At 34.8% G+C, this 26,035-nt stretch overlaps 1 protein-coding gene across 1 annotated transcript in view; it reads right to left on the minus strand.

Moving 5' to 3' along the window:
• THEMIS (thymocyte selection associated) overlaps positions 1-26,035 on the minus strand; it is a 193,052-nt gene that overhangs the window by 119,174 nt on the left and 47,843 nt on the right. Inside the window, exon 3 of the mRNA XM_004389474.2 lies at positions 10,570-11,028. Within this exon, the coding sequence (XP_004389531.2) occupies positions 10,570-11,028 (459 nt within the window). The remainder of the gene's footprint in view (positions 1-10,569; positions 11,029-26,035) is intronic.

The raw sequence follows: 26,035 nt of genomic DNA on the forward strand, positions 1-26,035 counted from the left end.
TGATTGGCTACTCACAGTATATTCAATCATGGGAGTGATTCCATTAAAACACGGAGAATCATGGCCCAGCCAAGCTGACACACAATCTTAACCATCACAAGTTGTAAATGTATGTTGCAAACTCTAGGGCAACCATGAAAAATATCTTAAAAGAAGTATAACTGATATGCTGAGAACAGAAGAAATAAAATCATATAAAATGTTCAGTTAAAGCCAGAGTAGGTAGGAACAGAGTTCAGTAAACAGCGCATAGAGTTTTGAGATGGTATCTTAGTTTCCTAGGGCTTCCATAACAAAATACTACAAAGTGGGTGGCTTTAAAGAACAGAAATGTCTTGTCTCACAGTTCTAGAAGCTAGAAGTCCAAGTCAGGGTATCAGCTTTAAGGGCTCTGAGAGAGGAACTGTTGTAAGCCTCTCTCGTAGCTTCTGGTGGCTGCTGTCAATTATTGGTGTCTTTCCCCTGTATGGCTCTGTCTTCTCCTTTTATAAGACACCACTCACCCTACTGAGTAGGACCCATCCTACTCAGGTATGACTTAACTGATAATATCTTCAAAGAAAGACTCTATTTCCCCAAACAAGATCACATTCACAGATACAGGGGTTAGGACTTCAACATATCTTTTTGGGATTCAGTCTATAACAGATGGGGGTTAAAGATTCATCTTATGAAAGATATGGCTGTGCCAAGAGTCTTTAAGGATGGGCAGATATTACAGGCCAAAAGAGGATAGAGGATATTCCAGGTGGCAAGAACACCATAATCAAAGGTAGGAGGTAGAAAAAATACAGTATAGTCAGTGATTAACAAGTAATCCAACCTTGGAATTTTAAACTAGAGCACAGGGGCTAGATAGGAGACCCACTGAAAGTAAGACTGTGCAGATGAGTTGACCCCTTGAATGCCAGAATGAGAAATGTATAACTACTTCAGGAGGAAATCTCAAATACTTGAGATTAAGAAAGTGCAAATTAAAATTAGGAATTTGGCAGATTAATTTGATATCACAAGAAAGATAAAGAAATCAACAACTTTTTGGTTTTGTTTTACTTATAAAACAATAAGTTATACGCTATTATAACAATATTTTTTTTTAAATGAGAACAAAATGAAAATGTTACAATATCTTATATCAGCGTTAGATTGCTACTGCTTACATTTTGGTGTCTATATTTCAGTTGTGCGTGTGTGTGTGTGTGTGTGTGTGTGTGTGTGTGTGACAAATTCTTTAAACAAGCATTTGTTACTTTTACAATGAAAAAAAAATGTAACCTGTCTCCCCAAGAAAGGTTACAGAGTATAGGCTAAAATAGAAAATATTTTATTAAAAATTGATCTTTGACTTCAAAATGATAGTGAGATAAGAAGGCAGCAACTCAGAGCATGAGAGACTTCCTTTGAGTTATTTATTACAAATTTTCCAGTTTCAAACTATACCAGAGTAAAAGCAATGTGTACTTCTACACTCTTACTTTAAACTTCCCAAATTCTCTTTCTGGATGAGCATGAATTGTTCTCGCTGAGTATGTTTTCTAGCTTTCCAAAGGGAGCTCTTGTGAAGAACAATTTCCATTCCAGTTTCTCTGAAAATGTAGCACCAGTTTCCTCTTTTTGCTGCTGAGTCATTTCACTAAACTTTACCTTTCTGCCTATTATTTTAGGGAAATTCCCTTCACAGTTAGTGCTAATGTCAATCATAATGTGGTACTTTTTCTGCGTTTCCTATGGCAACAACTCTTTTAGCTAAATTTGAATTTTGGAGGAATCTAATAAAAATTATCTTGAAAGAGAAAATAAATAATTCCATTTAAGCTTGGTTGATACTGGACAGTTAATATTCAATTCTGAAATAGTCTCCGTTTCAGCTCAGCATATGTGGGCCTTGCAATTGGACCCACATTAGTACTGAGTTAGAAACCTGCCAAGACAGTCTTATTCATGTCTTGAAGGCAATATGAACATTTATACATATTTTTTTCCTAAACAAGTTTTGTAAATTTTAGCCTTGCAATTTCTCTGAACTTCTAGTTCCTACTATATTAAATAATTTACATATATAGTTGGACATTTTTACTCTCTGTTATTTCCTTGTCATTTACTTACCAAGATGGTGCACATTCTTCTCAAAAGTGCTTTCATAAATTTCATCTCAATTACTCCGTGAATTTTTTTGTTTACATTTTTGCATTCATTATACTCTTAGACTCATTAATAATTGCTGTGTTTTGCCTTATTCCACACTTAAATTATGGCAGTTATTAGATTCACTAATAATTGCTGTGTTTTGCCTTATTCCACACTTAAATTATGGCAGTTATTAGATTCACTAATAATTGCTGTGTTTTGCCTTATTCCACACTTAAATTATAATTTTTTTCACAGCATCTATTTGGCCTCAACTTTCTTTATGGATATTCTATGAAGTTAATTTTTTTTTTCATTTATTTAGTTTCATCTTAGCTTGAGAAACTATACTGCGAATCTCCATTTTTTTAGATGATTCTCCTCTGGCTCTTCTGTTTATATTTCTAAACAAAGAATGTGCCTTTGCATTGCTTTCTAGCTTTTATAACAGAAAAAAAAACCATGACCCTCATTGAGAAATCAAGTCTTTAAAAATTAATATACTTGCATTTAGCGTGGATTTATTGAGCCCTGGTGGGGCAGTGGTTAAGAACTCGGCTGCTAACGAAAAGGTCAGCAGTTCGAATCCACCAGCCACTCCTTGGAAACCCTATGGGACAGTTCTACTCTGTCCTACAGAGTAGCTATCAGTTGGAAATGACTCTACTGCAATTTTTTTTTAATTAATATTATTTGTAACAATACCCTGCGTTTTAAAGTTTCATCTAGTTTACAAAAGCTAAGAAAAGGGAATAACCATTAACTCACCATTTATTATACTAGATGACACACTTAAAGCTTTCTCCTTCAATGTTGATTGTTGGTAGCATAAAAATAAACGATAAATCTATCTATGAATACCTACAACAACGATTGTGAAGATGGTGAAGGCCCAGGCAGTGTCTTGTTCTGTTGTACATAGTGTCGCTATGAGTCAGAGCCAACTCGATAATAACAACATGAATACCTATATCTATCTCCTCTATGTGTGTATGTATATATATGTATATCTACATCTACATGTAAAAAAACCAAACTCAGTAGAACTGTCCCATAAGTTTTCCACTGAGTGGCTGGTGGATGCAGACTACTGATCTTTTGATTAGCAGCCATGCTCTTAATCACTGCATCACCAGGGGTCCCATCTACATATACATATGTATGTACATGTAGGTTCCCTTATCACAAGCTGTTTGTGATAAGCTACTAACCTAAAGGCTGGTGGTTCAAATCCACCCAGCAGCGCTACAGAAAAAAGTTCTGGAGATCTACTTCTGTAAAGATGACAGTCAAGAAAACCCTATGGAGCCATTCTTCTCTGTAACACATGCGGTCACCATGAGCTGGAATAAACTCCATGGCAACAGGCTTTTTTGTTTGTTTGTTTTCTATCTACCTATATAAAGTGAATGAAAACTGTAAATTTTTCTGCTTGCTGTTTGATATTTCTAATAGCAATAAGATTGTAACCTAAAAGAGGAAGGTGAAATGGAAGCTGACTGTGGTATCCACTGGTTCTGTATATCATGTTTAAGTTAGGTAATATATTTTGTGGACACATTAGGAAAAGGATCACCAAAAAAAAAAAAAAAATTGAACCTATTATAGGAATCAAATCCGCACATGGTGAGAAAGAAAGACACTCTTGTTACTTAACTAAAGGAACTTCATACTGTACAACTTATATAATATATATATATAATTTTAGTTGCTTTATTCATTCATTACTATATTAAATTTATTGGGTATTGAACATTTACTCTATCTCAAGCATTGAGAATATAAAAATAAATACATAAGAAACTGAATCTCTTATTTTTATAAATTACTAAAAATTATGGTTTACTAAAAATATGATTAAGTTTGTAAATTATACTTGTTATCATTTAGCAGTATTTGCAACCAGTCCATTCAGGGATTATGTTAGGCCAGGCAAAAATCTGGGCTAGGAATAATTTAAATAAATTGTGAGCTTTATTGGGGAAATATATTCCTTTCCAACCCTATCTTCCCTTAAAATTTACCACAAGGGTAAAAAGGAGAATAAAGAGAAAAAGTTTTCAATGAATCTAGGAGACATCTGCAATCCTTAAACTAAATGAAGTCAGAGATGAGATGGAAGAATGGTAGATGACTTAGCAGACTGCAAAAAGTAAAGCTTATGTGCCCAAAGAGGCAGAGCTCATTGAAAAGGGAGCTATTGGAGCCCTGTCAGCGCAGTGATTAAGAGCATGGGTGCTAACCAAAAGGTCAGTTCAAATCCACCAGCCGCTCACTGGAAATCTATGGGCCGGTTCTACTCTGTCCTATAGGGTCGCTATGAGCTGGAATCGACTCAATGGCAATGGATTGGTTTTGTTTTTTTGCCCCATAGGACCTCCAAAAGGATTAGGAATTGAGGACATAAACAAGAAGATTATTTGTGTCTGAGAGTGGTTAAACTCAGGTCTTCAACTCTAATCTGGGGCAGATAGATGACCACCGCTTCTACTTCTCTCTCTGCAGGAAACAGTACATAAAGACCCCAGAAACTGGGACACTAGGCATAGGTGAGCAGTAGAAAAGGATGGAAATGAAAAGAGAGGGACCAAGTCTAAATTCTGGAGTCCTTGGGTGGTACAAACAGTTAACACACTAGACAGCTAACCAAAAGATTGGAGGTTCAAGAGCACCCAGAGTCACCTCGGAAGAAAGCCTGGCAATCTACTTCCAAAAAATCAGCCATTAAAAATCTTACTGAGTATAGTTGTACTCTGACACAACTGAGGTTCAAACTGACTGTATGACAACTGGTTAAATGTAAATCTTTAGGGTGAATGATAAGACCCTTTTTAGTTCTTTCCCTACTCATAACCCCCAGAAGATATTGAAAGATTCTCCTTAAGTGTATCATCCTCCTAGGACTGAAAAAGTTCTAGAGGACAGATTCACAGAACCTGATTTAGGCTGGTGCTCTGATTAAAAAAAAAAAAAGCTAGTGCAACGTATCCTAAAATTCATTAACAAAAAGCTTATAAATAAATAATACCTTGCTTACAAATTTAAAAAAAAATAGTGCTTCACATATAAATATGAACAAATTTCACATAAACACCAAGCATTTAAAGAAAGCATTTAATGAGAATGACAGACCAAAACTAAAAAACAAGCAAAAGGAGTCCAAAGGAGGCAGATAAAATGCAAGGAACAGTACAATACTTTAAAGATTTTGAAAAATATTCTCAGAAAGATATGATATTACATGTCTAAAATGAGAAAAGGATAACATTTTAAAAATGATGTAAGAAATAAATCTGAGAAATTAAAAATATGATCACTGAGATCTGTTTAAAAATTCATTCATTAAATAGGAAAATTCATTAAAACAGTTGGAAATGAAGTTAAGAAATTTTCCCTGAAGACAAAGACCAAAGACAAAGATATAAAGTAGAAAAGAGCCCTAAAAGATCAGTTTGGGAGCTTCAACATAAGATTAGACGTTATATAAAGAAAGAAAAGGAAAAAAAAAATTTGAGAGGAGATTATCAAAAGAAATTATCCCAGAAATGATGCAACTAAATTTCCAGGTTGAAAACTGCCATCACAATGAAAGTCCAGACCCACCACAAAGCACGTTATTGTGATACTTCAGAATACCATGGATAATATCTCAAAGGCTACACTGGGAAGGAGAAGATAAGGGAGCAAAGCTTTCAAAACTCTAAGGACAAACTGTTTTCAACCTAGAAATCTAGTAAATAGCCAAACTTATACGAGTGTAGAATAAAAATTTTTTAAACACGTATGTTAATTAATTAAGTTTCCATGCATACCTCTCAGGAAGCAAGTGGGGGATAGACATAGACACCATCAAAACTGGAAGGAAATCAGGAAAGAAGAAGTTATTTGGTTTCAGAAATAGCTAGTTAACACAGAAGCAAGTCAAAAGGGAACCACCAGGGTGATTTAAGTGGAAGTTCCAGGACAGCACCTATGCATCAGGTCTAGAGAACAACCAGTTCAGACTGGAGCATAAGAATGGAGGGTTCTAGGAGGAATAACTTCAGGTTGGGTCGGGGGAGGGACATGGAAAATAGAAAAGAGGTTTTCTGACAATACGGGCTCTGTGGAAAATTGCATTAAGTGACTTTTTTACAGAGCTGTTGAGAGCATTTCAAGACTTAGGAGAGGGTTGAAGAAAACCAAGCAATGGAGACAAAAAGGTCATCAGTACAGGAAAAAACAAAGGGTTATGCAGGGACGGAATTATAGACTTAATACAGCACTTGATTCAGCTGTGAGGGAAGCCACAATAATGAAAACAGTAATGCTTAGTGATAATCTACCATATAGTGAGAAAATGGGGAAGAAAAGTAGGAATAGAAAATAATTAAATCTTCTCTGCCATATCTGGAAGTCAGTAGTTACTGTCTAAAGTCGACAGCTTGAACAATAGCAATATTCCTATAATATTTGGAAATATGAATGAAAGTACCAGAAAGAAGGGGCAAAATATTTAAAGAAGTTACTTCTGAGTAGCAGGACCTGGGAGAAATTTGGGAATTGGCAAGGGCGCGATTTTATTTGACTTTTTTTACTTTGATAAAAATTGAAATTATTTTTAAAAATAAAATTAAAGAGGAAGACTCAGAATACTAAAAGACCAAGACATTTTTTCTGCTATTCATTTATCATCTATTATACAATGTTCAGATATTACCTTTCCTATATTACTTTTCTGCTTTTGTGATTTCAGCCCTCTGCTTATAAAATTATTTCATATATTGAGCAAAAATTTTACACCTAAATTTTGGGAGGCCATACACTGAGGTTGTCTCCTGAAAGGATTAAAAACTTTTCAACTCTTTTATAATTTTACATAGGGAAGAAATAATTATCAATCTATATATCAAAACATGTTGTTGTTAGGTGCCATTGAGTGGATTGCAACTCACAGTGATCACATGTAATAAAGTAGAAGTGCCCCATAGGGTTTTCTAGGCTGTAATCTTTATGGGAGCAGATAAATGGTTAGCAGCTAAGTGTTTAACAATTGTGCCACCAAACCAAAAAACAAACCTGTCAATTCCAACTCATAGCAACCGTACAGGACAGAGTAGAACTGCTCCATAGGGTTTCCAAGGAGCAGGTGGTAGATTTGAACTGCTGGCGTTTTGGTTAGCAGCCGAGGGCTTAACCACTGCACCACCAGGGCTCCAAACCAGGACTCCTTATATCAAAACATAACACCATTAAAAAGTTCTAATGGGCAAGACTCTGATCTTTAGAAGTAACTTGAAATAGCTGACCTAATTTTCATTTGGAAACATTATGTATTCTATTTGGTATAATAACATGAATTTTACCTTCCTGTGAAAGGCACAAACAGATCTCGATGCTATGACTAGTCTTACACTGTTTTTTATATCTATTTTCCAAAGAGAGATTTAAAAAAAAAAATCATTAAATACATGGTGAGGGTTAGAAGGGTTTCAGATCTTTAATGGAGATATTGAACAAGACTTTGCAGGAACAAATATTTCATTTAAACACTTTCTAGTACTTTTCTTTTTTATGGAGCCTAAATTTTCACATTAATAACATATTAAAGACCAACACTGGGAGTAGAATATCTCATATTCTCTCTTCTCTGTATTTACTTGCTATGTGCTGTTTTCAACAAATCAATATTTCATAGCTTCTAGTAGTTCTCAATCGTTTTCATCTTGCTTTTTCCCCTAAAGTTCCCTTAAAACTTCTCATTCCCTGTTTAGACCTATTCTTCTTCTTGTCACTGTAGAAAGGAAAGACTGGAGCCTGGAGGGTTTTGGACTATGCCTGACACTAAAGGCTAATGGAAGTAGCTTAGCAACATCCCCTTGACTTCAAGGCAAGTTTGAATCTTCCATTTAAGAAAGAATAATATAAAATAAGACCACAATTGATTCAAAAATAGTCTGCTTCATATTTAGAAAAAAAACCCTCTACAACAACAAAAATGAAATATTGGGCATGCTGGGGTAAACACCCATGCTGGGGTGGGCACCCACACTCTATTTCCAGAAAATATTCTGCAACCCATCTCATAGAGCATCTGTCCTAAAGAGCTATACAATAAGAACTAATGTTTAAAGTAATCCCTTAGAAATTAAAGATTCAAAAAAATTAAAATCAAAATTTAATTTTAATATAATTAAAGAAAGAAAACTGGACTAAAGCATTTTGTGAAGGATTTTATTTCAACCAAAAGGCTTTTTTGTGGGATTTTCCTTAGCAGGAAAACACATTTAACTTCACCTAAACAATTCCATTAACATCTGCTCATCTGTCATAGGAGCCCTGGTGGGGCAGTTTTTAAGCCCTTGCCTACTAACCAAAAGGTCGGCAGTTCAAATCCACCAGTTGCTCCTTGGAAACGATACGGAGCAGTTCTACTGTGTTTTATAGGGTCACTATGAGTTGGAATAAACTTGACAGCAATGGGTTGCTTTCTCACAGGGAGCTCCCGCTTCCATGACCTTGTCTCCTTTTTCTGACTACAAAATCTCGTATTCATCCTTCAGGTCTTACTTTAAATGTTACTTCCACAGAGAAACCTTTTTTAATCCCTAATCTAAATCCCAGGAGCCCTGGTGGTGCAGTGGTTAAGAAATCGGTTGCTAACCAAAATGTCAATAGTTTGAATCCACCAGCTGCTCCTTGGAAACGCTATGGGGCCGCTCTACTCTGTCCTACTGAGTTGCTATGAGTTGGAATCAACTGGACGGCAATGGGTTTGGTTTTTTGGGTAGCCACTCAGCAGGAGAAAGATGTGGCAGTCTGCTTCCGTAAACATTACAGCCTTGGAAACCCTGTGGGGCAGTTCTACTCTGTCCTACAGGGTCGCTATGAGTTGGAATTTAAATCTAAATTTCTTAAATGTTGTAACCACCTTGTCCATGTCCTTACGTTGTGACTTTGCCTTCATTTGCAACCATGTGATAGGAGATGACAATTGTTTCAGAAAATTAACACATTTTAAAGTGAGAAAATGCTATTCATTATTCATAAAAATTGAGGAAAACTTAATTATCAATTTTGATTGCACATTTTGGGAGAGCTAGCAACCCTAATGTGAAGTCTAAAATTTACTGTGGCCTCAAAATTTTGTAGTATTAAAAAATAGTCACTTCTTGATTGGAATTATTTAATTTTACCTTTACGTCAAGTGAATTGCTTGGTTTCTGGTTAAATATTTGTGTGTAACAAGATTTACCGTGCAGTTCTAAAACCTACCCAAAGTTTCTCATCAATTTTTTCATTATTTGCATAAATGACTAACAATATTAATAAGAAGAGAGATGAGTAGAATTTGAGATATACTAGGGGGTACTCTTTGATCAAATATTTTTACATATTATTTTATGTTCTCAAAGTATGTTACATACAGACGCTTATTTCATTTTCACACCACCAAGAAGCAGGCAGAAGGGTATCATAATCTCCTTCCCATAGACACAGAACTTTACACAAAGCTATTGCTTATTAAGTTATGGACACAGAATTAGAATCCAGGATTTTTGACTCCAACTTTAGAAATTTTTGTCCACTGCTTGCCCCATTTTTGTGCCCGAATTTTTGAATTTTCAAAACATTCATTGAATGAATTTTCAAGGCATTCATTCTTTGGGGTAACAATGCTCTCTCCACATAGTCCTATTTTAAAATGGAAATAATTTTATGAAGATTGCTTATTAAAACACACCTATGTGTGAATTGGTGACGCAGTGGTTAAGACCTCAGCTGCTAACCAAAAGGTTAACAGTTTGAATCCACCAGCTGCTCCATGGAAATTCTATGGGGCAGTCTTACTCTGTCTTACAGGGTCTCTGTGAGTCAGAATCAACTCAATGGCAACGGGTTATGTGTGAACTAACTTATCATTTCATTTTCTATAAGAAAGAAGGAACTCCCAACTAATAGAGAAGATTTATGACCAGTAATCAGTGGCTGGGGGGATAAAAAAGCTGTCATAAGAACAAAAGTAAGAAACCCATCAAAGAAATTTTGCATTCTTATATCTTTTGTTGTCCACATCCATAAAAGGAAAGTCTCTTTCTAATCAAATAAGCTTTATTCTTAAAAAAATACTTCTTTTCTGACCATGTTTAACTGGTACTGATAAAAATGAATTAGTATTTTGATTTGTCTCTACCTGACAGTTACAGCACTTAGCATTTGGATATATATATGTTTAGATATATGTGTGCGTGTATGTAAACATGTATGTTTATATACATTATTCAGTTTGATCTTTGCAACAAATATGTGGTTTACTTATTTATAGATGAGGACTCTAACTCTCAGCTGGCTTTACAGATCAGTCAAGGACAAAGAACCACTCCTCAGACTCTGAAACCTATCTTTTTACCAAACCTTACAGTGCTCTCTGTTCATAGAGCATTATGCTCACTGGATACTTACATTTCATCACACCTTGAATTTCATAAACAGGCTTGAGAATCAGAGAGCCATAAAAGCCTTTTGGGAATGGATTTGTTGTATCCCACTTATTTGAAAAATCAGTAAGTTTCACAGTTCGTGTTCTGTTCTTGGGGATCTTCCATTCAACAATCTCCTTTAGGGTATAGATATGTTCATCTTCACACTCATAGAATTCTCCTTCTTGTGAGAAAGACAAAGTAAATGAGTGATTTTGATGATTCCGGATTACTCCACAGTTCACCATCATTTCTCCATTGATCTCTTCAACTGAATTGAGCATGATTTGTTCTCCCTGCTTTATTATGAAATTCTCTAGTTTTATATCCTTCTGATGGTAGAAGCAAGGATGTCCTAGTCTACTTGGTCCAATATGAATGGTTCTTGTAATTTCTTCCATAGTAAGGTATGGAGTTTTATCAGCCACAATCTTAAAAAGACCTAAAAACAGAATTGTGTAAATTAGAGTTCTTGCGATGAAAGTTCTTTTAAGAAAATTACAATGAGAGAATTATAAAACAAATACAGTGTAGTTTTTAAAACTAATATACCTTTTTAAAAGAGTAGAGGAAATTGTTGAAATCCTGAGTTATCCTGTGTAAAAACTTAATGTATTATCTATAGATTACTGGATCATCAGATCAGACTATTTAAATTGAGTCAGGTGAAAAATACCTTGAAACAGAAGAAACCCTGTTCCTGGAATTGGAAAATACGAATGAGATACCGGCTCTGTCCCTAACTACCTGTGTGATCTTGAGCAAAGCATTTAATCTCTTAAGAACACATTTTTTTATTTTTAAAATGAGGGGATTGGATTAAGTCTGTTTCCATGAATGTGTTATCTGGGAACACCAAAGTAAATTCAAAGTGTTCCAGAAGGAAACTGATTCATGGTTAAATTAATGATTGAAAATTGGCAACCAATATTGCTGATTGTTGCACAACATAATTAATGTAGTTGGTCTCACTGAATTTTACACATGAAATATGTTAAATTGGCAAATGTTATGTTGTCTATAATATTACAACAATAAAAATAAATAAAGCTAGATAGCTGGAACAAGTTAATGATAATGGTTGCACAACATTGTGAATGTTATTAATGACATTGCATTGTACACTTTAAAATGGTTAAAATACATCTATTTTACCACAATAAAAAAATTATATGGGTCTAATTAATTCAAGAATTCTCAGAAACTTTAGATGCACTGTCAGTCTCAAGAGAGGAATATAACATGTAGAATTTCCCAAATTTCCTTGATTATAAAACTATTGGGGAAAACATTCATTAATATATTGCAACATATTACATTATATTAATGCTCCACAGGACTCTCCTTGGAAAATGCTGGGTTAGAGAGTTTTTCTGGATTGAACACTCTCTATTATATGCCAGTCTTTCTTCTTATTCCTTCTCTAGAGTCATTACTACTAGCTGTAAAAAAACTGACCATTTTTATGTCCCCCAGTAATAATACTTGTTTTATTGTTCTCAAAAGAATTGTGACGATAAACGATGCATACAAAAAATTGTTCAAAACTGTAAAGTTCGAAACAAATTTCAGTAGTTACTAGTACTATTAAAGGTTATGCTAAAACTGATCATCATTAAGAATTGGTTAAAAAAAAAAAACCTACCCCCATAACCTAAGATTTAGGGAAAAGATCTAAAGGACTAAATTTTCTTACTGACTACTTTTCAACAGCTTGATTTATTGCATTTGCTTATAATTTTTGTTTCTTAAGTTAATGGTCTTTAGGAACCATTTCTCCTAATTTAAAAACCGTGATAAAATCCATTTTAACAGCTGACCAGCAAAGGTGATAATAGAAATCTATTTTCTTTCTGTTTTTTAATTTACTTCATGAAGATTACATATTGGTTTATTTTGCAAACATTCTCATGATCCCTCAGCCCCTAAAATGTGTTTTGTTTTTTCTCTGAAAGAATAACAAGCATATTTTCCCCAATAGAAAACTTTTATCCTCTTTATGAAATACATAGGAAAAAATGGTCAAATTTAGAGCTGATCAGCCCTGATGGGGCTTTAGTTTATATTTAACTTCCTTCATTGCCATAGTTTTGCTATTTGAAATTTTTTGTCTCTATCAAGATAATCACTAATACAATAAATTATTACTGCTTAAGATATAGCTTTTTAGGCTAGCATGTATAAGTGCTTCTACTGTTTGAATTACATTGTTTTTATTTTATGGGCACATGAGCTTTGTGTCACTTTCAGAAATTTATTCATTGATTTTTCATTTTAATAAATACCAGAAAAAATAAGAAAAAATTAAAAATAGTTAATTGATTTCTTAACTCAAAAATAAATTAATGATAATGTATACTAGCATGGTCTAAGAAGACAATGTATTAAAAATTTTCTAGAATGATATAACTTAGAAAAATCGTCATTAGTTTACTCAACAAATATATTGTAATTGTTGTTGTTATTAGTTGCCATCAAGTCTATTCTGACTCATGGAGATACCACATATGTAGAGTAAAACTGCTCCACAGGGTTTTCAAGACCTTTCAGAAGCAAATTGCTAGGCCTATCTTCCAAGGCACCTCTGGGTGGGTTTGAACTGCCAACATTTTGGCTAGTAGTCAAGTGCTTAACTATTTGCTCCACCCAGGGACTCCATGTTGTAATTAAATTCATCTATATATATATAATCATTATTGAACAGGTTATAGTGTCTTTTGTGTATATTTTAGGTTTCTATAAAAGACTTCCACCACTGGTCTGTCAGTTTGTTGTACTGTGGTAGCTTATATGTTGCTATCATGCTTGAAGCTATGCCACCAGTATTTCAAATACCAGCAGGGTAACCCATGGTGAAAAAGTTTCAAGGAAGCTTTCAGACTAATACTAGGAGAAAGGACCTGGCAATCTGCTTCTAAAAACAATTGTGAAAACCTTAAGAATAGCAGTGGAACTTTGTCCAATATAGTGCCAGAAGATGAGCCCCTCCAGTTGGAAGTCACTCAAAAAAAAAAAAAAAAAACAGACCAAGAGCTGCCTCCACAAAGTAGAGTTGACCTTCAAGACATGGATGAGTAAAGCCTTTGAGACCTTCAGTTGCTAATGTGGCATGACTCAAAATAAGAAGAAACAGCTGCAAACTACACTTATAATCACAACGTGGAATGTATAAAAAGTAGGAATCTAGGAAAATTGGAATTCGTCAAAATTAAATAGAATGCATAAACATAGATATCCTAGGCATTAATGAGCTATAATGTGTCCGTACTGGCCATTTTAAACTGGACAATCATATGATCTACTATACCAGGAATAGCAGATTGAAGAGGAATGGTGTCGCATTAATTGTTAAAAAGAACATTTCAAGATCTATCCTAAAGTGCCACACTGTCAGTGATAAGATAATATCTATATGTCTACAAGGAAGACCAGTTAATATGACTATTATTCAAATTTATGCACCAACCTCTAATGCCAAAGATAAAGAAATTGACAATTTTTACCTACTTCTGCAGTCTGAAATTGATGGAACATGTAATCAAGATGCATTGATAATTACTGGTGATTGAAATGTGAAAGTTGGAAACGAAGAAGGATCAGTAGCTGGAAAATAAGGCCTTGGCGATAAAAATGACACTGGAGATCACATAACAGAATTTTGCCAGAACAACAACTTATTCATTGCAAATACCTTTTTTCAACAACATAAATGGCTGGATGGAATAAACAGGAATTACATCTAATACATCTGTGGAAAGAGACTATAGAGAAGCTCAATATCATGAGTTAGAACAAGGCAAGTAGCCAACTGAGGAACAGACCATCAATTGCTTATATGCAAATTCAAGTTGAAGCAGAAGAAAATTAGAACAAGTCCACGAGAGTCAAAGTACAACCTTGAGTATATCCCACCTGAATTTAGAGACCATCTCAAGAATTGATTTGATGCATTGAACACTAATGACCAAAGACCAGACAAGTTGTGGGATGACACCAAGGACATCATACATAAGGAAAGCAAAAGGTCATTAAAAAGACAAGAAAGAAAGAAAAGGCCAAAATAGATGTCAGCAGAGACTCTGTAACTTGCTCTTGAACACAGAGTAGCTAAAGCAAATGGAAGAAGTGATGAAATAAAAATGCTGAACAGAAGATTTCAAAGGGTGGCTCGAGAAGACAAAGTAAAGTATTATAACAAAATGTGCAAAGAATCGGAGTTAGAAAACCAAAAGGGAAGGACACGCTAGGCTTTTCTCAAGATGAAAGAACTGAAGAAAAATTTCAAGCCTCAAGTTGCAATATTGAAGGATTCTGTGGGCAAGATATTCAATGACACAAAAGCATCAAGGGAAGATGGAAGGAATATACAGAGTTACTGTACCAAAAAGGATTGGTAGATGTTCAGCTATTTCAGGAGGTAGCATATGTTCAAGAACTGATGCTGTTTAAGGAAGAAGTCCAAGCTGCACAGAAGGCATTGGTGGAAAACAAGGATCCAGGAATTAATGGAATACCAATCGAAATGTTTCAACAAATAGATGCAACCTTGAAGTGCTCACTCATCTATGCCAAGAAATTTAGAAGAAAGCCACCTGGCCAACCGACTGGAAGAGATCCGTGTCTGTGCCCATTCCAAAGAAAAGTGATCCAATAGAAAGCAGAAATTATCAAATAGCATCATTAATATTACACACAAGTAAAATTTTGCTGAAAATAATTCAAAAGCAGCAGTACATCAACAAAGAACTGCCAGAAATTCAAGCTAGATTCAGAAGAGGATGTGGAATGAGGGATATCATCGCTGATGTCCGATGGATCTTGGATGAAAACAAGAATCCTAGAAAGATATTTATCTGTGTTTTATTGACTATGCAAAGGCATTCGACTGTGTGGATCATAACAAGTTATGGATAACAATGTAAAGAACAGGAATTACAGAACACTTAATTGTGCCCATGAGGAACCTATACATAGACCAACAGGTAGTCATTTAAACAGAACAAAGTGCTACTGCACAGTTTAAAATCAAGAAAGGTGTGCATTAAGGTTGTATTCTTTTACCTTACTTATTCAATCTGTATGCTGAGAAAATAATCTGAGAAGCTGGATATGTAAAGAAGAATGCAGCAGCGGGATTGGAGGAAGACCCATTAACAACCTGTGTTATGCAGATGACACAACGTTGCTTACTGAAAGTGAAGAGGACTTGAAGCACTTACTAACAAAGATCAACGACTACAGCTTTCAGTACAGATTATACCTCGATATAAAACAACGAAAATCCTCTTAACTGGTCCAGTGAGCAACATCATGCTAAGCGGAGAAAATATTGAAGTTATCAAGGATTTTGTTTTACTTGGATCCACAATCAACACCCATGGAAACACCAGTGTCAAGAAATCAAATGACATACTGCATTGGACAAATCTGCTGCAGAAGACTTCTTTAAAGTGTTAAAAAGCAAAGATGTCACTTGTAAGACTAAGGTGTGCCTGACCCAAGCCATGGTATTTTTAATCACCTCATATGCATGAGAAAGTTGGACAATGAATAAGGAAGACTGACGAAAAATTGATGCCTTTGATTTATGACGCTGGCAAAGAATATTGAGTATACCAGTGAGTGCCAGAAGAAGGAACAAATCTGTTTTGGAAGAAGTACAGCAAATCTGTTTTGAAAGAATGGTCTTAGAAGTGAGGATGATGAGATTTTGTCTCTTGTATTTTGGATGTGTTATCAGGAGAGACCAGTCCCTGGAGAAGGACATCATACTTGGTAAAGTACAGCGTCAGCAAAAAAGAGGAAGACTCTCAATTAGGTGGATTGACACAGTGGCTGCAACAATGGGCTCAAACATAACAACAATTGTGAGGATATTACAGGCCCTGGCAGTGTTTCGTTCTGTTGAACATAAGGTTGCCATGAGTCGGAATAGACTCGATGATCCCTAAGAACAACAACAACATACAAAGACTTTCATCAATTGTTTCTGAAGTCTATTTTTGCTGAAACAAACCAACAAAAGAGGCATTTTGTTACCTATATCCTGAGAAAGTACAGAAGACACAATCCTGGCAAAGGGATGACTAAGGTAGCAAGTGCAATCTGTCCCGAAAACATTTAGGAATTGAATATTGTTCGTCCACAGCACTGAATACTTGAACACAGCACGGAAAAGAACCATTTACTTTGAAGGAATTTCTTATTTATTATGTCTTGTACCAAGAAAAATTCAATAAAAATGTAGTCTCGAATTCTCCACAGTAAATAAATTTGTGTGTCTGTGCAGACATGCGTGTGTTTAATCTCATTTGTCAGAGTGTGAAGAGTTATTTTTAAGAGTCCACAATCATTATCAAGATATAGAAAATTCAGCAGTTTTTGTGAAATAAGTTTTAAAAACTAGTTACCAAGAATCTAATAAAAGGCAAAGACATAGTTTTATTTCTATCTTAGCTATATTGATGACATAAGTCACAGAGGAATTAATTCTGCGTCCTCTTTCTTGAGGACTAGGGTTCACCTAAGGTAATAACAGAACTGAAACATCATGAAGTTGAAAAAGCCTGAAACTCTAGGAGCCACCATTATTTCAAGTTAGTCACACTCTCCAGAGCTGCCTTGTTGGATGTCTGTATTGCAAGAAAAACGTATCTATGAATCTGTGTGTTTTCCCTTAGAAGATGATGAAGTGCACAGTCTAGCATACTAAGTGGCAGAGTTTAAGAAAAAATATCTGTTTAATTTACCTCTTCTTATACCATTGCAACCAATCTAAATAATCTCTCCTTTTAAACAGCCATTTAATATCATATAACTAGGGCAAGTTTTTTTTTGGTGTTGTTGTTTTTTTTTTTAATATGTTGTCATATTTGAACTTCATTTTCACAATGAAGGAAGTTAAATATAAACTAAAGCCCCATCAGGGCTGATCAGCTCTAAATTTGACCATTTTTTCCTATGTACTTCATAAAGAGTATAAAAGTTTTCTATTGGGGAAAATATGCTTGTTATTCTTTCAGAGAAAAAACAAAACACATTTTAGGGGCTGAGGGATCATGAGAATGTTTGCAAAATAAACCAATATGTAATCTTCATGAAGTAAATTAAAAAACAGAAAGAAAATAAATTTCTATTATCACCTTTGCTGGTCAGCTGTTAAAATGGATTTTATCACAGTTTTTAAATTAGGAGAAATGGTTCCTAAAGACCATTAACTTAAGAAACAAAAATTATAAGCAAATGCAATAAATCAAGCTGTTGAAAAGTAGTCAGTAAGAAAATTTAGTCCTTTAGATCTTTTCCCTAAATCTTAGGTTATGGGGGTAGGTTTTTTTTTTTTTTTAACCAATTCTTAATGATGATCAGTTTTAGCATAACCTTTAATAGTACTAGTAACTACTGAAATTTGTTTCGAACTTTACAGTTTTGAACAATTTTTTGTATGCATCATTTATCGTCACAATTCTTTTGAGAACAATAAAACAAGTATTATTACTGGGGGACATAAAAATGGTCAGTTTTTTTACAGCTAGTAGTAATGACTCTAGAACCTTAAAGAAGGGATTTGACACCCACATCTTGTGCTCTTTCCACCATATCAGGTTTGCCTCCCTGTTGCACATACAACAGGGACATAGCTCATGAGAACAATGTGTTACTGCAGTTCACAAAACAAGTATATAGATTCTCATAAGCTGATTCTCCCTTTGCATGAATCAGCCTTTTCCCAAATCTTCCAGTATGAGAAGAGCAAGAATAATTTCCTGGTTCATTGTGCAGAATTTATGCTCATCATATTTTTTCCTACATTTTCTGTTTTTCTCCCTCATTAATTCCCACTCAAACAGGGAGAGATTTTCAAATGCAAAATTTCCAACAGAATATAAGATACATGGCGTAAGATCATGGTAAAGATTCCATACAAATTTTTTTTTTTCCTAGTCTAGACTCTAGTCTGCTTTCCCAGTTCCTACCAAATATATTTCTTCAATCTCTGAGACAAGGAATCTTGGAGTGGGCTTTACTTCCTAATTCTCATCCTTTCCTCATATCATCACAGTCAGGATTATTTAAATATTAACAGTTTGAAATGTGCTGGCAATTAACATGAATGATATAATTTCATTTACAAAATAGCAATATGAAGTAGCTACAAATAAAACATGGATAAGATTTCACAGATAAGGCTATGGAGGTTTGAAGAGGTGCAAGGAATTCTCTGTTGTCCGAGAGCTTGTAAGGGACAGAGAAGGTTTTTTTGGTCTCTAAAGATCAAGGGATAATCACAATTATTAATCAACTTTTCATTATTGTTGTAAAATCATAAACTGTTTGTCCCGTCTTTTATTAGCTAACAGAGGTGTTTCCACTAGAGTGGCCGCCTTTGATTTGGATTTAGAAAGACTTAAAACTTTTTAAAATCTAACAACATAAAACAGTGAACTTTACTGATATTTCAGACCTAGATTAAATTTCATTTAATGAAATTGCTTGCATTAAATATCCTGTCAAAACAAACAACAAGAATTGAGATTATATAATAATAATAATGTCCAACCAGTGAGAAAATTCTCCAGATTTCTCGGAGAGAATTATACGATTATTGCATAGCACCAACGATTGAGTAATTCCAATAATCTTCATAGAGGAGTTTCCAAGAGCAAAAATAAGGAATGTGAGGAAAGTCAGAGTCGTGATAAAAAAAATATTGTGTAGTGATTTAGTAGAGTATTTGCAAAGGTAGAAAACATATCAAAGACAGTGACTAAATTTGTTAAATGTTAGACAAGGCACTATCAATCCCACGTTTGAGTGTCTTTACATTTATAAGTGAATCAAAACTGTCTAGAATAGTTATTAACCATTTTTTAATAGTTTTTTTTAACCTGGTGTTCAGAGAATAAATTATAAAACTTTTCTATTTCTTTCAGCTCTTTGATTCAATGATTGCATGAAAAAAAAACTCTTTCCCAATAACATTTAAACACTTTGAAAAGAGTGACTCTGCAATATCTGACACATTTTAGATGTTTAACAGATAATTTATATTAATAATATTAGCTCTTGAAATCAAATGCTCTAACTTGATATCTATGCCCAAAGCTCTGTTATAATCAGAGCTTACTAGTAAGTGTGTCACTAGATCTAGGATGAGGAGAGAGAGTATGAAAATTGTTTCTCTCATAAACCTTGAAGAGAGTTCAATTGCCTGGTCTTTGCATTATGGGAAGATGCATAGAGACATCAGTACTGGAAAGGATCTCACAGGCCTCAGGTGTTACAGAGTAAAATCGTGTTCCACAGGCTTTTCAATGGCTGTGACCTTTCAGAAGCAGATCACCAGGTCTTTCTTCTGAGGTACCTTTGGATGGGTTCAAACCACTAACTTATCAGTTAGCCACTGAGGGCTTAACCGTTTGCACCATCCAGAGATTCTTCCACAGATCTTAGGCACCATTAAGCTTTTGCTATTTTAGGAGGATCTTGAAAATACCACAGATTTTCTATTCCTGGTTCTGAATGACTTCTGGCAGCAGAATTTTCAGGGTCCGGGGTACTCCTCTCTCCTGTCAGGAAAGTGGAGTGGTTAAGAGTATGGATAGTGGATTCAGACAGCCTGAGTCTCAGTTCGACCTCAGCCCTTTCACTGCTGTGTTAACTTGGGAATTTAAACTCTCTGGGCTACAATTTCCTCTTCTGTAAAATGGGGAAAATTATATCACCTAGCTCATAATGTTATTGTGATGATTAAATAAGTTAATACATGTAACGTGCTTAGACAGTACTTAACACATAGTAGACACTAAAATAAAACAAAAACAGTGGTTATTCTCTCCCCTCATTTTTTTTCACCCTGGAATTCTAAGCCATTACAAGGTGGTAATATGGTCAGAGAGACAGAAGTTCAGTGCCACAGAAGACGACAGACATCACAGCCTGAATTAAACTACATGAGCAAAATATAGAGAATCCATAGCTCAGCATCTGACACAGATTGATAAAAAGAAAAGAAGAAAAAAGTCCCAGCAACTAGTTTCCACAGATATCATCAGGGTGTTTAAATATGGAAATGAGCCTCCAGTGACCACTTTGGGTGGACTACCATTGGGGAAATATTTGCCGGTTGCTTTCAGGAGTTTGACCTCAGGTTTTGATACATTGCTTAGAATTTAACCACCATAATTTTATGCCCATAATGAGCAGATGATAGGGAGAAATAAAAGGTGCAAGCACATTTTAAATGCAAATGTTTTGGGGCTTGTAGTTATTTACAAGGTATACATTATACACAGTTTCTAAAGTTCCCTTGAACAAAAGAAATAGCGAAATGCCAAGGCACTTTTGAAAATGTATTTTATTCATGGCCCTGAATGGTGGTTGAACCCAGTTGAGGAAGGAGTATACCCTCCCTCTATTTTAATGATATTAATTTTGCTAATGGAATGTTAGTAGAAAGAGTTTGGGAGCCATGTGGAGCTGATTGCGTTGTTCAGTATTGATGTTGCCTGCAAGTTACAGGTACCTAAGTAGCCACCTGTTTATGCTTATGATTATGGAAAGCCCCATATGTTTCCCTCTCTTCACATGGGAGGTAAATATTGAAAAAATTATTCTGGTGTGAAGGATGAAAACAGCAGCAATTCTTCTATAACTGTCAACATATGCTGAGGTGTTCCCTTGTAATGTTGTACTTTGTCTGACATATTTGCTGATTTTTACCATGCAGTGTTCAAAAAAATCTGTTACCCATGGTTATACAAAACAATTAAAAATCATTTTACATTAAATTCAAATTAGGAAGAGATATAATTTTCTGATGTAACCATAAGTTTTAAATGGATTTCAGAGCTTATGATTTAAATAGATTTTGACTTGCATGATAAAAAAAACTGAAGTTTTTTTCTCTAAATTCACCAGCATATAAAAAGGAACATGTTCTTCCTGAGCATATCCTTTTGGTTGCATATTACTAGGCAATAAAAACTAACTGCAATAACATAAATTTGAAAACCCTGTCTAAGATCAGCAATGGGATCTTCAACTGACAACCCACCAGTATCCCAGTGGACTTAACCTGGAAAGCAGCATGGTGGACCCCATACAGCCCTCCCCAGGAGATCTAACCTGATACCTGGTTAGCATAAATTCAGAGCAGTTTTGAGATGAGCCTCGCTAGTGCATTGGGAGACCTGCTGTACGTAACACCTATGGTACTGCTCCAAACTAGTCAAAGATAGGCCCAGAGAGTAGCTTTCGGGAAAGACCAGAAGAACTGGATGTGCTAGCATTGATCACTTCAGACACTAAAGATAAGCAAATTTGAGTTTTCCATGGTTTTGACCTAAATAAAAAGAGTTTAAATATTGGCTAGTTAGGAGACCTGAACATGGCTGTTGCTGACTTCCCAACAAAGTATTCACAAAAAGAAATAGAAAATGATAGAAAAAGATGAAATCTTACCGTATCATCCAAAACTAGGAATAATAGACCATCTCTGAGAAACTAGAAAGAACTTATTCAATAATAAGGAGGATTGAGTTGAAATGAGAAAAGCATTGGAGGCCTACCCATACTGCGTCTCATGAGACAGAAGAGCACCTCTAAACTGTAAAATGATAACCAAAACAATAAGAATAACAATAATTAGCAATTGCAGTGAAACCTGTGAGAGCCAGGACTTGACAGGACTGCCTTGTTTTTCTGGGTCTTGCACGTTTTCCACCTTTGAATGGGTGCAGTCTTAGCACTTTTCTATTGCTCTCTATGACTGGAAAACATTTGAGCTTCTTTCTCTGATAGGTTTCCACCTTATACGGGTTCCGGTTTTCACTGGTTTCACTGTATTGAGTACTTACTGTGTGCCAAGGTTTGTAGTAAGCATTTAATAATCACCTCATTTTGTTTATTAATTTTTTGGGAAAAAATTATGAGGTAAATAGTATTAATATTATGTCAACTTTGTAGATAAAGAAACCGAAAAACTGATGCACTAACATATCAAGGACCTCACCCAGTCTACAGGTATATATATGTATATATATGTACTCTCTTCAAAAATTTAGAAAATTCAAAACAAAATTAAAATCAATTGTATTCTCACTATACTGAAACTCTCACTTTAATATTTTGGTATATATATTTTTTAATCTTGATATATACACAGATAGATAGAAATATTTTTAAGACCACTGAACTATACTATAGACACACATTTGGATCACAGACGTCTCATTTAACATTAACCATGATTAAGTCTCATGTTCCTAAATATTTTTCACAAGTATGATTTTTAATGGCTGTATAATATGTTGTAAGTGATGTATCGTAGTGTATTATTTCCACATTATTGGGCAATTAGGCTGATTTGATTATTTTACTATTACAAATAATTCTAAAATGATTACTAGAGTTTATTCTGATAAGTGGACTCACTGAATTAAAGGTGTAAACATTATAAAAGCTCTTTTCTCCACATATTTTATAACTTATAAGGCTTGTGTCCCAATGACAGAACTTCTAAATCTCTGCAATGTAATTGTGTATAAACAGAGTAATGTGTTCTACCAATGTTCAGAATCAAGAAACTGAACACCTGAGTAAACAATTTTTTTTAGGACAATTTGGTTCCTCTCATGAGAGCCCCTCTATAGGCATACTGTTGAGGTCACGTCATAAAGAGCTTTTAGAGCAATTGTGCATATAGGAAAGGGAGATAGAGCAAGGAGTGATGACAGATTTTAGAAGATCAACATGAAATATTAATACCATTGTATTGCTCGCATTGCAAACTTTGTAGAACAGTGGCAGTTGTGGAATAGCCTATTTCAAAATGGTTTTTCTGACATAATTCAGGTCTGATACAAAAATGTATGTACATGGGTGAAAAAAATCATTCCAACCTAGAACTGTAAAACCTATTTGTCTTCCAGATAATATACATTGTAGCTGTCCAAAGATAAAAGACTTGGAGAAATAATCTGACCATGAGTAAAAAAAGTAAAAGAGTAAAAAAAAAAAGTAGGCCACAAAATAGAACTTAAAAATTAGCATAAAAACCTAAATTTTTGTGTATTTTGATTAATTCACATTTTCTTGCATAGCGTGTCCAGAAAGTCCTTTTTTTTGTCTAGGAAAATATTTTGTATAATAGGCACAGATGAGTTTATCTTGCTTAAGTGAGCACAGTGGGGAAGAGGTGCCTTAAAAGAAGTTGACCCAGAAAACTTGGAAGACTAGGTCTTGATTTCTCAGACAGCAAGTTATCGAAAAGGCAGGGAGCCATATTTAGGACTGCTCTGAATCATGTTTCATCATAACACCCAGATAGAAAAAGAGGAGCAAGTTTTGGCTTATATCTTGATTCCTTTAACAAAAGTCTTTCAAAAGCGAGAGTGAAAAAGGTTATTCACTATAAAGCATCTAAGTACATTTAAAAATTTTTTTTTGCATAATAAGCTTCATATAAGGTCTTTGTGCCATGTAAATTTGCTAGGGTAGATTGTCAATTTTGCTAGGGTAATAATCTTATTAGAGTAAATAATATAAAAGTGTGCCTACTACAGTCGTCAACTTATTTCCTAAGTTTTGGTGATGATGACTGATTCTCAGGAGGCAAAGCATCATATAGTGCTTCAGAGCACAGATTCTGGATCTAATTGCCTAGACCTGTGCTCTTCAAAACAGTATTCACTATTGGAGCCACTGTGTTGAGCACTTGAAATGTGGCGACTAGAATCATGTCTAGCCTGAATTGAGATGTGCTGTTAAGTGTAGGACACTCACTGTATTTTAAAGATTTAGCATGAAAAGAATGTAAAATATCTCATAAACTTTTTTATATTGATTAGATGTCGAAATGATAATATTTTAGATACATCTGATTAAATAAAAATATTATTAAAATTAATTTCAGCTCTTTAAAAAAAATTTTTTTTAATACGTGTGGTAGCTAACCTCCAAAGTGGCCCCCAATGATGTATTCCCCTTGGTAGTCACACCCTGTGTAGTCCCTTTCCAGATTGTACAAGGGTTGGTCTATGTGACCAGAAGAATATGTCAGAAAAGATGGTATGTAACATCTGAGTTTAGGTTGTAAAAACTGTGGCTTCAAGCTTGGGATCTCTTTCACTCTCACATCACTCACTCTGGAGTGGACCTCATGGTGAGGAACTGAAACCTCCTGCCAATAGCCACATGAATGAACCTTGGAAAGGATTATTCTGCCCCAATCAAGTCTTCAGAAACTGCAGTCACTGTCTACAGATGCAATGAAATTCATTAGAGACCATGAGTCAGAACTAAGGCAGTTAAGGCATTCCCAGATCACTAATCCTCAGAAATTGTGTGAAATAATAATGTTTGTTGTTTTAAACTGCTAAACCTAGAGGTAATTTGTTACACAGCAATAGATAACTAGTATATTGTGGCTGCTAGAAAATTTAAGATTATTTATGTGGCTCACAAGACACTTCAGTTGGACAGTGCTAGTCTAGATTCAACGCAACCACTTACTTTGTGAAGTTGGGCAAGTTACTTGGCTTCTCTGTGACTGTTATCTCATCTGTAAAGTGTGAATACAAAAGGTAGTCTACATATACATAAAAGTGTTTAGAACATTTTTGTATGTAAAAACATTTAGAGCAATGTCTGGCACATTGTAAGTGTTATCCAAGTGTTTGTCCTTAATATCCATAAGGATCTTCATTTTAGTGAGTGATACGGGCAAGACAGAGTGTCGGATAGTAGAGAATGCACCATCTCATCCTCTACTACTCCATTTTCTGCAGGTCTCTTACTTCGAGCAATAAAATCCCTATAGAGCAATAAAACCGTACCCTGTTGCCGACGAGTCGATTCTGACTCATAGCAACCCTATAGGACAGAGTAGAACTGCCCCATTGGTTTTCCAAGCAGTGCCTGGTGGATTCAAACGGCCGACCTTTTGGTTAACAGTTGTAGTTCTTAACCAATACACCACCAGGCTTTCCTATACAGCAATAAAATTTATATATTATGATAAAAAATTCAAGCATTTTTTTCAATCTAGGCTTGTAATTTTAATAATGGTTTTATAGATGCAACCACAGACTTTTTAAACATACAGTTTAGAGACATTAATGTAAACTTACTTTTTGGAAAAAAAAATCTTTGTTCATCAGAAAAATGTACTGAAACACTTTGTTCCAGGCTATTTATCATTACTAAGGAGAAGATATTTATTATTGATGCTTCATAACACTACAAAAAAGGAACAAATCTTTCCAGGAGGTAATCCAGAAATTTGAAACTTCACTTTAAACCAAGCATTATACGATTTACCAATCTATGGGGATAATGCAATCAACCATCAGATATCAGGCTATGTATTTGTTGTATCTGGCAAGAATGGTGTGATGGTTAAGATTGTGTGTCAACTTGGCTGGGCCATGATTCTCCGTGTTTTAATG

This window comes from Trichechus manatus, unplaced genomic scaffold, assembly GCF_000243295.1.
Source record: "Trichechus manatus latirostris isolate Lorelei unplaced genomic scaffold, TriManLat1.0 scaffold00248, whole genome shotgun sequence".
Classification (NCBI taxonomy): domain Eukaryota; kingdom Metazoa; phylum Chordata; class Mammalia; order Sirenia; family Trichechidae; genus Trichechus; species Trichechus manatus.